General features: G+C 38.7%; 1 protein-coding gene across 2 annotated transcripts; it reads right to left on the minus strand.

Moving 5' to 3' along the window:
- Positions 1-3,760: 3,760 nt before the first annotated feature.
- Positions 3,761-12,432, minus strand: THNSL1 (threonine synthase like 1). 2 transcript variants are annotated; one of them, XM_030446050.1, is made up of 3 exons: positions 12,158-12,432; positions 11,004-11,104; positions 3,761-10,488 (listed from the first exon to the last, which is right to left on the minus strand). In XM_030446050.1, the coding sequence occupies exon 3, from the start codon at positions 10,430-10,432 to the stop codon at positions 8,219-8,221; it is 2,214 nt and encodes a 737-aa protein (XP_030301910.1). In that variant the 5' UTR covers positions 10,433-10,488; positions 11,004-11,104; positions 12,158-12,432; the 3' UTR covers positions 3,761-8,218. The 2 variants fall into 2 exon arrangements, with proteins under 2 accessions (XP_030301910.1, XP_030301909.1); XM_030446049.1 differs by having other exon boundaries at positions 7,389-10,485; positions 12,158-12,401.
- Between the last annotated feature and the right edge of the window lie 189 nt (positions 12,433-12,621).

Raw genomic sequence — 12,621 nt, forward strand, 5'->3', positions numbered from 1 at the left:
GAAGAGAAGAGAAGAGAAGAGAAGTCAGTCATAATCCTTTATGTTGACTTGAAAAAAAATTAACAACTTAACATTAGACAAACTTACTATGATTTTTTTTTTTAATTATTACTTAGCTCAGCTCTGATCTTAGAGAGTCAACAAAATAAGCAAATTAACAAGATCAGTACCTTAACCATGGGGAAAAAAACCCCACACAACTATAATATGTATGTCTCTGTTACATAAAATCTGTTGGACATGTATTGGTTTAGTAGGTTGCATTATGCTCCCTTCCTGTTTGCATTTAAGTAAAAAGAGCAACAAGGTATTTGATTTTAGCATGCAAAGGTTACAAGAAATTGAAAAAGGTATAAAGCCTAAAAGAAAGCAGGGCCCAGTTATCTACCTGGCTGACAGTCATTTGAAAAAGTGTTGCTGGCTCATTTTTTAGCATTAAGCTTTGAAAATCCTCTTCTGCACAAGACATATTATTTATATTGTCCTTTTCCTGCAAATAGTGTTATCTTATCTTCTTTGTTTCAAAATTCACTACAAGCTCCACATGATGCATCATATTCAAAACCCCATACACTTGGGTTTTATAAATAAGACCATGGTATTATTTGTGCTCTTGATTTAAATATGAAAGAACTGAGCTTTTAAACTTCAGATTCCTATATTAAAGAAAAATTGATTCAAGATTTGGAGTTGAAAAGTCTTCAGCAGCATATAATGCCATCAATTAATGCAGTGTTTCACTGACATAGAAGCATCCCATATTTCTGGGTACTCCACATAGCAATGAGTATTAATGTAATTAACATTATGGTTTCTTACTTAAATTTCTGATAGTTACATTTTATAAAAATTAAAACAAGCTCATATACCATTACAAATGCTTACGACATTTTTTCATTTAGAGCCCTTCAAAAACTGCAAGAAATTCTTTCATGTCTAGAAAACTGTTAGGAATGCCATCTTGTGGTTAAAAGCTGTACATAACAACGTTTCAAGGTAATTTTAACTAATTTTTTACTTGCAAAATACTGTTTTTACAAAAATGAGCTATTCATGTGTTACTCTTCAGAACTGAATAGCATTCTTTTATCAACCATTCTGAACAAAAGCAGCTCTGAATATGACTTTGCCATCCTCATCTGTACACCATGCTAATTAATTATGCAGGGAGCAATAGTTTCATTAGATGGGATGCATTTATTAGCATTTTAAAGAGAACCTGATTGCCACATGTACTTAGTAAAAAAGTCCACTAAATGCCTACCATATTTAGATGCAATTTAGTGAATCAACCTAAAATGTATAGAAAGTACATTTTTCTCAAAATGTGTTGCAGAGAGAACACTATGGGCACATTTGATCTTCTCTCAGCTTTATGGAGCATCTTTGGTTGGTGTATCAAACGTCAAGGTTATCTATAAAAGGAAACATCGGATTTTTCAGCTAGTGTTAGAAGGATTTTAGGAGCCAAAAATGACTTGAAAATGGTCATTGGATTGCAACTTGTACATGAAAGCAGAAAAAAAATGCCAGGTAAACAAATGGAAAGAAAAGGTCCCAAGGCATCTAATAAGCTTTAGAAGATCTCTATCTTTTAGAAGCTTAGGAAAACGAGTTAGCTACATTCAGTACAGCTGACATTTGCATTGGCACTTTCCAGCTGTGTATGTTCACCTCATTTTCATAATGAAAGTATATATTGCCCAAACCATTACAACACATATTGTATAATGAAATTTAAAACTAATGAGCCCTATCCTAATGGCCATGAGTCAAGCCAGGGTGTGCATTAGTAGTCCATTTGCAATTCTCTAGAGACAGAAATAACAGGGCTGAACATATCCAGTAGCCTATTTAGTTCTGTGCACTGATAACACTGCTGCAGCTCCAAAATAAGTTCACAACCTCTAGCACTCAGACCTGTGAAATACTGTTCATACTTTCGATAGCATACAAGTTGTTCCTGGGGCAGCCAAACAGGGACTGCTATGATTGTTTAGATAAACTACTTGCATATCATGGATCTGATTCACCTGAGTTCTCTATCACACCACATCATATCACATCCCATCATATCACATCATATCAAATCACATCATATCACATCTATTCAGGAAATCATCTAACCCATCCGGATCAGAGAAACCCTTTCCATTCTGTTAGGTGCCTTTCTCTCTTGTAACGTGTCCAACTTCTGCTTAAAAGTTGAGCAAGTGCTGGGTCGTTCTCTGCTACATGGAACAGAACTTGACTTTATCAAATTTTTGCTCCAAAGGTGGTTCTTAAGCCTAGCTCTCCTTTTACTAAACTAAGTAGATTCTGCTTGAGACTCTCTTATCATAACTTCTTTTTAATGCTTTTCTTGCTGTCATGACTCTTTTCTGTCCAATTTACCAGCATTAGTGGAAACTGACTATTGGAGCTGGGTATAGTATTCTTCTACACAGTTACACCGAAGTTAAATATAGACAGGAATATTACTTTCCTAAACCTGATGACCACACTGATCTTGACACAAGACATGCCAAAAATTTCTGTTGAGGACACACATCATCTTAACCTCAGCTCAAAGTCAGCATTTCTTCAGCAAATTGTTCCAACTGGTATGGAATCCAACCTCTGCTCCTAGAGACTCAGGTCTATTTTAGGCCACAGTGAAACACAGATTGCTCACTGCTCCCAACCAAGTAATTAATTTTATTTGGTTTAAGTGGCATCCATGGATTTGTGCAGTCATTATTACATTTCCTTCTGTGTTCTTAACAAACTCATGGTTAAGAGCCAAATCACAGGTGAACTCATTTAATAAATCTCTTCAGTCACACCACCCTTTCAGATTTACAATTTGAGAGCTTTCAGGTTTGGACTCAATTAGCATCACGATGAACTTTAAGGGTGATACACTGCATGTCTTTATAGCAATGACTTATTTAAAATAAACTATAAAATCTAAGGGCATTTCAAATACCCATGATGAAGTATCTAAATAAAATGCTAGAGCAACAATGCCCATGTAATACAACTGATTTTGTCAAGTTTGAGATGAACTTTAAATGAAAAAGGTGTTCCTGTGTTGCACAGGGAAAAGACTGGTTTTTCTGCTTGGTTAAATTTTATAAGATCCTGTACGTAAGCAAATCCATCAGGTGTTTCCTTAATTCTGCTGAACAATTTTCATGTTACCCATTTTATTTCTTGAGCTGTCAATGAAGTAGCCAGAAGCCACCTTAAACAGTTACTAAGGAATCAAGTCTTCTGGAGTAAATGGCACAAACAGCTTACATCTACTTTCATGCTAGGAGACCTTCAGAAGTTATTCCTAAGTTGGAAAGCAAGACCAAAATGGATGTCTTAAATTGCTGCATTCTGAAAAACTGACAAAGTAAAAGCTTTCTGTTTCTGGTTAGTGTGCTGATCACATTTATGATTACTGTGAAAAAAACAAAATAACATTTAAAACCACCTCAAGCCCCTAATATACGTACAGAACTAACTGCTTGTTCACAAGAAATCACTGAAATTAACTACTTATTTCTTGTTGCTGTTTCAAGTAATTTTTAAGCCCATGATCCTGAAATTACATTTCTAATGAACCAAAGTTGCTCCATGACTGTTAACAGACCACTAGTTCACCCCTCCACTGAGTTAAGCATAAAAAGATGAAACTCTGAGGCTTCCTTTTCCATACTAACTCCTCAGGATACAGACTGCCCATACAAATCCCTGGTAAAACATGAACAGAGTGTACACACATTTGCTGGTTTTGATGTGGGTTTATTTGTTTATACACACTTTCCTTTCAGGATGATACAAACTGTCTCACTAACATCAGCTAATCTCAGCAAAGTGAATTACTAGATCATTTACTATACATCTAATTTTCAAGTAAACACAGGATGGAACATGTCTTTGAAGACTTAAGAATATCAAATTTTGAAACAAGTTCTTTAATTGGATTTTCTTTATATCACATTAGGAAGGATTTACAAACATATTTGCAAATACTGTGTTACAGAGTGGATCCCCCAGTATTTATTTAGAAAAAATACAGTGGATACAAGTAACTAATCAATATTTCAGGCATGCCAAACATGATACCCTTAATAACAATGTGTGTTCTCAGTGCCCCTCGAGCAAAATTGACTTCTTAAAAACCAAGAATCTTCCCTTTAGAGTTCTGCTAAAATAGTCCATCACCTCAAAAACATAAACTGCAATTCTTTCTAAATTGTAAGATACTATAGAAACATAATTACCTTCTGAACTCATCCCCATCTCCTTTATTCCCTGTTTAGCTCAAATCACTCTCTGTCATCCTGAGAAGCAGGATTGTGACTAATGGCAATTATTGAGCAGTTGCTTAAGGCTGTAAGCAAAATAAAGTATTTTCTATATAAATATTCCTATAATAAAAAGTGTAACTATAGACAAATTACATTTGTCCTTACATTTGTTACATTTAACCTTAAGGTTCTTCATGGAGTATCAGTGTCCAGCAAAGTTTTATCTATGCAGAAGAATAACAGCTTAATTAAAGATTATGCTATTACTCCAGGTCAACAAAGCTAGTGGAGTTGTGTATATATGAATGCTCACACTCTCTGTAAGCCTGGCTGATACCAATATAGAAGGCAACATCCTATCTTTAGATAGTCAGGAGTAAACTGTGTATACACCAAATCTAAATAGCCTAAAGAATCCCACTAATCAACATAATGTGGATTTTCTTTTGTACATCATTAGCACACCATTTTTGCCTTAATGAGTTAATACAAAATATTGCATGAAAACGCTGCACAATGTCTGCAACAGACAAAAAAACCCCAGCACTTGTATCCATTTTTTATCATTAATGACCTTTGAATCTTTCATAATACTGATAGTGGGGGAAAAAAAGTGCAATTACAGTAACACAGCGTTTGCTGAATCACAGTATTTTGCTGACTGACATTTAGAAAAGCTGGGCTGGGAGGGCAGAGGAACTGCTTTCCTCACTACCTTATCCCCCTTCAACCAACTGTAGCATCAACCATGCTGGAAATTAAGATTCCTTTCATTCCTCCAAACCCAGCAGGACAAGGCAAGCCAGAAGGTTGTATATTGTGGCTACCACAACACAGCTTCAGAGTTTGGTCACAAATACTGTGTACATACAGGATCACGACACTACTGCATCATTTTAGAGTGCCCATTACTAGAATCCACAACCAGATATAGTGCACATAAACAGTTCACTGAAGTTCTAAAAGTAAAAAAATCAATTATTTTAAAAATGAGTAAACAATGTATGGCAAAAGCCTTTAGACATTCCAAGAAATGTACTAATATTTAAGTGCTTTTTAACCACAGCCTTAAGTACACATTAAAAGCTCATAGCGAAGAATGGGCTCTTTTTTTTTGACTTATTCAATTCATATCAACTGCTATAATTGTTCATGTGATATCAAAATAGCAACTAGAGATTTTACTAATACTTCCTCCTTCAAACCAAGCTTCAGTTACTGCCATGAACTTTAAAATACTGAGTCATGCCAAATAAATCATCTGTTAGTTTAGTTCTGACTGTTACCTGATGCTCAGCTAACTGAAGGTAGCATGGTGGCTTATAATCTGATCTTCGCAATTTCATCTTTTTTCTTTTAGGTGCTTTCTGTGAAAGCTCTCTTTTTTGTAGACATTTCTATCAAGTATATGCATGGGACATTAGTCCTACAATGTCCAATGGCATTAAGTTCCACAGAACCGGGCACTGCAGGATTTCCAGTCTTTACGCTGCAATCTGTTCTCCTTCCAGTAATTCAGTCCAGGCACAGTGAGGTTTGCTTGGGGTTTTTTGTTTTGGTTTGCTTTGAAAGTTTATTTTTCTGACTTTGTGCTAAGCACATCCAGTGACAGGATTACAATTTTTACTGTGAGGGTCAGATTGGAATATATAGAAATACAGGATGGATGTGCATTTACCACCTACAAAAGCAACACTTCTTTTTTTTGGCAGTATTCTTACGTAACTTTTTTTTACAGAACTTGGATAATATCTTTTCTATTATTACAAATTTAAAATGTTTCTTGTGCTGTGTCTGGAAAATGAGAATTCTTCTGTCCTATAGGAGAGACTGAATGAGTTAGGTTTTTTCACCCTGGAAAATAGAAGGCCTATGGGGGGCATCTCATTACAGTTTTCCAGTTCTTAAAAGGTGGCTAAAGGGCCAGAGGCTCTCTCTTCACATGGAGATGACAAGGGAAAATGGGTACAAGTTGTCCCAGGAAAAGCTGTCACAGTGAAAACACTCAATCACAGGAACAACCTCCTCAGTGACATGGCACCTCCCAGCACAGGAGGTTTTTAAGAAGTGAATAGGCAGCATGCTGGATAATCTCATCTGGCCTCCCCTCCCCAGGAAACACTGGGCCAGATGATGTTTTGAGGCCTCTTCCAGCCTGGGCTGTATTATGATGCTGTGAAAAGAAAAATTTATTTTCCAAACTTACTGTTGAAACAGTCAACAAGGATTGAGCAGGGCAAGGAACTACAAAAGGTCTTAAAAAGGCATCCAAGAATGTCAGAATCTAAAAAGCTCGTGTCACACTTTTGTTATCAGCCACATTAAACATGATTGTATAATGTATTCATTGTGACAAATGCACACTGTCAATTTGTTAAAACAGTTTGGTAGATGGTGTCTTCTTCATCTCCAACAGGCAAAAGTACAAGCAGACACCCATAGGCAGCTGAGGGATATGGCAACAGTACAAAGTTCCAAGTGAGTCCTGACATTTAGGAGATACTGCCTCTCAAAGAGGAAAAAAATGTTATCAATTACCACCTCTCTTGCCAAAACCTTCCCTATTTGAATCCTGGTGAGAACCACAACCTCCTGTAACTACACATCCTCACATCTGGTGAGTCTTAGCTCTTTACCTGTAGCTATGTGTCATACAAAACTTGCAAATACAACATTTTATCATTACTCTTAGTGTGTAATGTAGCTATATTTTACACCTTGCCAAATATAATCTCCAGTTAGCACAGTATGTTTGTCCATAACCACATGATGTCGTAGGGAAACTTGCTCTATCTTTTCTGTTGCAAAAAAACAATATAGAGTCTGACATTACTAAAACCAGACTGCTAACATAGATCTGAGGTTACACAATTAGTACCTCTGATGTTATCACACTTTCCAGACATTGGAATTCATCCTTCACTTTCTTTGATGAGATGCCAAGCACTTAAGGAAGATACTGTCTTATACCAAATCACACAGCGTATGAACAGAATAGAATGTCAAGGAAATTAAGTAAAACATGAAAACAGAAGTAATTAGAACAAGAAAGCTATACGGCTTCTAAAGTAAAACGTGCATTCTAAAAACTTAGAATGCAAGAAATTCATGTAAATAAATGGTGAAGACTGGTTGTTAATTAAGGAGACCTCTACTAGTACTAGCAAATTCTTCTATATTATTATTAAGGGATTCGAAATTGAATGTTCAAGTAGAAAAGACCTAGGAAAGACACTAAAATACATAGGAGGAAGAGTCACATTTCAAAAATTCTTAAAAATACAGAATTAAGGGTTCTATTTTACACAGGAAAAGAGCCAGGAGGAAAAAGAAGTCCTGAAAAACAAAATAACCAGATTCTTTTTTTACAGAAATGCTGGCCAAACATTATACAAGAAGAAAACATACCACTATACTGAATGGTTGAAGGACTAATAATACAAGCATACTTGATTTGTTGTAGTGAAATCAACCCTCATTATTAACATACAAACATCATTACACTACCTTATTATGTTTCAGTGCTCTAAGTGAAGTGAGGTAAAAGTTTCATCACCCATAGACCAAATTATGGCCTCGTTCTTGCAACAAAGCAAGAGCTAGCAGTTTCAGAAAGGCCAGACTTCATTATCTTCCTCCTTCCACAGAGAACACTTCAGGCTTACAAAGGAGAAGGCACTGCCAAAATACTACTGCTGGCTCTGCTATGTACAACCTGCAAAAAAGTATTCTACTCTTTTATACTATTGGTTCACCACCTCCCACCACTACTAGTCATGCATTACTTACAAATACTGTTGAAAACCTGACAATTTGAGTATAAAACTGCCTATGTTGTACTGTGGACTGAACACAGCCTGGTTTATGAGTTTAAAAAAACATGCAGATAATTAGGAAGATATCACAATTGACACAGTGGATGTTTGATCAGTTGCTCAGAAAACTTTCATAAAATGATTTTGAATTAAGGTTTCTATATGGGACATCAGCACACTCATATCAGCATCACAGACTTGGTGATCCTCATTCCCCTTCTTTTTCAGGGTCTCTAAAAGGCCCCAGTGGACTGGAGGCAGAGGACTGTAAGAACTCAGCAAGTGAAGCTGACTTAATGGATTCTGGTTTATTTCTGCAATCCTCAAGGCCCTCAAGATAGCAGGTGCAAACTTAGAATAATGAGCTGTAGATGAAATAATAATTGGGCAAGTTCTATCTTGTAATCGATCAGCAACTACTTTAGCAACAGCTGTGTGTGTATCCAAAATATACCCTGTAGTACTGTATACAGAGTGAATGGCAGCCAGACAGTCCTCCTCAGAGCACCACCCAGCCACCAAGTCCTGCTGAAGTTTTTCAAGTAGATCATTCTGTAGCTGGAAGTGGCCCTGATTTTCCAGCTGGCTATAAAACTGTGTTACCAGTTGTCCATCCTCATTAGCAATCAGGTGCAAGTATCGCTCAAGATTGGAGGACTTCAAAATATCTACTGCTGGTGAAAAAGTGGGAATTAATTTCCTTCCCCTCAAATCATAAACACCTGTTTGTATAAAGTCAGTCAAAACATTGTTTTCATTGGAAGCACAAATACATTTTCTAATAGGAATTCCCATCATTTTAGCATACAAAGCAGCTAATATGTTGCCAAAGTTTCCTGTAGGAATGCAAACATCTACAGGGCTTCCAAAAGGAATAATACCTTGATGAACAAGATCCAGGTATGCAGAGGCATGATAAACTATCTGAGGAAGCAGTCGTGCCCAGTTTATGGAGTTTGCTGCAGCTAAAGCTGTTCCATATTCTACTGTAAGAAAGCCAGTATAATCAGAATTAGTAAAGATTTGCTTTATAGCTGTCTGGCAAAAATCAAAATCAGATTTGACACCTATTGACCAGGCATTTTCTTTCTGACAGCAAATCATCTGTGATTTTTGAATTGGGCTTACTCCATCCTCAGGAAAAAAATTAATGACAGCAATTCTCTGTTTGTCAGTGTCATGGAGACGACTAAAGCCATCTAGGACAGCACTTCCTGTGTCACCAGAAGTAGCTACCAGAACCAAGTAGTTGCAGCTTCTGGGAATGCAGTATGCAAATATATGTGGCATCATCTGTAATGCAAAATCCTTAAATGATGCTGTTGGTCCATGAAATAACTCCAGCAGAAACTGATTGCCCACCAGATGCCTAACTGGGGCAATTTTTGGACAAGTAAAGTTTTCCCCATATGCAGTTCCAATAATTTCTGCCAGCTTAGAAGCAGGAATATCTGCAGGATGGATGCATTTTTCCAGTATCACCTGGGCTCTTTCAGTGTAAGTTGCTTCTATTAGCAACTGCCATTCTCCAGCAGTGAATTTTGGAAGGCCTCTCTCAGGAACAAAGAGTCCTCCATCAGGGGCTAAGCCCTCAGTAACAACATCACTGAAATATTTATGTGAGATTTTTCCCGTGCTCCTTTCACACTTGCTAGACCTAGTTGAAACGAAAGTTTCTAGTTCTGAGTTTTGGTATCTCTTCACAGCATCAAGTACCTTTTCTGCTACAACCTCTGCTGCAATATCCCCTCCACAAAGAACACGGATGTCATACCACCTTTTGTAGAACTGCTTCCTAAACTGAAGAATGTCCTTGAGAGAAAGACCAGGAGACTGCCCCACAATGCGATCCACTTTCATTGATTCCAGCCTGCTCATAATGACTGCTGTGGGCACATCCAGATACACAACTATGCCGTTTTTCTTCATATGCTGCATGCCAGCAGCGTGCATTGGATTGGACCCAGTAAGGGAAATGACACTTCCAGATGCTGAAAACCTCAACAGGGCTTTTCCTTCCTCCTCTAAAAATTGCTCATTACCAACATCCTGCAGTTTTCCCGACACACTCATATTCCAGGTTGTTTCAAGGACATCGTCATCTATGTCTATGACAGGGCAACCAAGTTTCTGACCTACTATTCTCCCAACTGTTGTTTTCCCAGCACCAGGAGGTCCCATCAGGATAATATTTTTGTTTCCAACAAGGGAACAGCTCGAAAGCCATGATTTCCATATCTGTGCAAATGCAACAGGTCTTGAAAGCGTGAGTTTTAAACACAGAATGTTCTGGGTTATGAGTCCCAAAGGTCGATACTGAACAAAACTGAACATCTTCTGCTGGGTTGTTCTTGTCTTTTTTCAAGCCACCTTGGCACTTCACTTAACTGCTTCAAAAAGAAAAAAAAAAAAACCAAAAACCCATAAAAGAGTAATTAGTCCTTCTGCAAACATCTAGGGAAAAAAACCAACAACAACCTAAAGGATATGAAATTCAGAACAAGAAGAATTCAAACATAAATCTAGTTATGCCTTCATCACTTCCTGGTAGGTATTTTTCAGAATAACACAAATACCCCTTCCCTGGATAGTTCCAATTCACTTCCATGGACAAATCCTACTTGAAATGGTCCATGTCCTCAGGAAAACAAAATCATCCAAATCTAATACAACAAAACCATTTGCAAATAATATTTGCAAATAATATAGGAATTCAAAACTAATTAGTTTGTCCTGTAGTAGATTTAAAGTACATGTTTACAAATAATGAAGATTAAATTACTTTCTTGAATTCAAAATATTAATGAAATATGCTTTTTTTCCACCTCTCAAGATGCCCATATTCTTACATTTTCTACCTAAAACCCCCAAATGTAAGACCTATTTAAATACACAGAAAACTTACAAACTTGTGCAACAGCAAGGCTGGAAGAATTGCATCCAGTTCTCTTCTGAAGGGATGGCAAACCAAGAACTCCTGTAATAGAACTGTATTGAGTGTAGTTTCTGTAAAATGAGAGAGAGAAAGCACATCACAAAGACACTCTAGCCAGACAAACAAACCCAAAACAAAACACCAAAAAACAGTACGAAAGCTGGCTCTCCAAATATTGAGCTAGAAGCTCCCAACACAGAATTTTGTTTGCTTAGAGAAACCAACACCAGTATCGGCATGAATTGCAGCACTTGGTTTGTGCAGAGCTGCTGGACATTAACATCTGGATTACTTTATCTCAGTAATAATACTTCAAATTACAGATGCAGACAAGAAAGGAATTAAATCATTATTTCTGTAGTTATAAGCTTACCATGTTCACACGAAGTCATAAGCAGTAAATGGTATTGCTTGAAATCAACTGGTTAACCTAGTGCAAGAATTTGTAGGGAATTTTTATATCCAGTTGGTCAATTGCTTTAATCTATTTCAGTTTAATTAAGTTCTGTACCTTGCATAGAAGCTTGGAACCACAGAATACAACTAAAAAAATTCAATCATTTTTTACTCAGTTGGCAAATCATCATCATGTGAACAGTTCAAATTATAATTTATATCCTTTGTATTTATCAGTGTATTTCATCCAGATTTAGATCTAGTTAATTTACCTAGAAGACAGTTTGGATTGGTTTTTTGGTTTTTTTTTTTGGAAGCAGAGCTTGCACCCATACACCCCTGAAATCTTTTGGCACTTGACCATGACCCCTCAGCTGGGCTGCTGACAGCACCCACGGATCATCAGCAAATACCCACAGCTTTGACAACCACTGCTGAGTGCGAGAATTACTGCAAAACCTGAACTTTGCTACACAAAAGTGCAACAATAAAACGCACGGCTGAAATTCAGTCATTGAGCAAGCCAGCAGCACTTGGCAGCTGTCAAACTCCTGAGCTTATGTCAAGACTGATAACTGTACTCCAAGGCTGCTGGCCCAGGGCAGCTCCCACCTGACTTTTCTCGCAGCTTTTATGAAGAAATAAAAAAATAAAATCCCAACCATTCAACTTCAACCCCAACTTCCTTGCGATCACCCCACAGACCACGACCCTGCGAAGGTTCCCACCTCACGGCGGCGCTACCGCCTAAAGGTCCCGGAGGGCCGGGGGGAGGAGAGAGGAGGCCGGGCCGGGCAGGACTGGGCCACGCCGAGTACACGGTACCGCCTCATTCGCGCCTGCCCACCCGGCCAGCACAGCCCGGGCTGCCCCCTCCCACCGGTAGCACCCACAGCCCCTCGCTGCCTTGTCCCCGGGACTGGGTTGGGTTGGGTTGTGTTGGGTCCGGTTCGGCCCGCTCCGCCTCCCCGCGCCCGCCGCCGCCCTCAGCACGGCACGCGCGCACGTACCAGGGGGGGAGGGGCGCGGGAGCAGCTGCCGCCCGTTAGCGCGCGCGCCCCACGCGCCCCCGCCCTCACCCGCCCCGCCCCCTCGCGGCTCCGCCCACAGCGGCCACGCACGCGCAGCCCCGCGCCCGGCGCCACCCCCCGGAGGGGGGTTCGGCTCCGCCAACTGCGCATGCGCCGCCCGG

This window comes from Calypte anna, chromosome 2 (assembly GCF_003957555.1).
Source record: "Calypte anna isolate BGI_N300 chromosome 2, bCalAnn1_v1.p, whole genome shotgun sequence".
Lineage (NCBI taxonomy): Eukaryota > Metazoa > Chordata > Aves > Apodiformes > Trochilidae > Calypte > Calypte anna.

Excerpts from the sequence above, each read along its gene's own strand:
- THNSL1 (XM_030446050.1), bottom strand. The coding sequence starts at position 10,432 with ATGTTCAGTTTTGTTCAGTATCGACCTTTGGGACTCATAACCCAGAAC.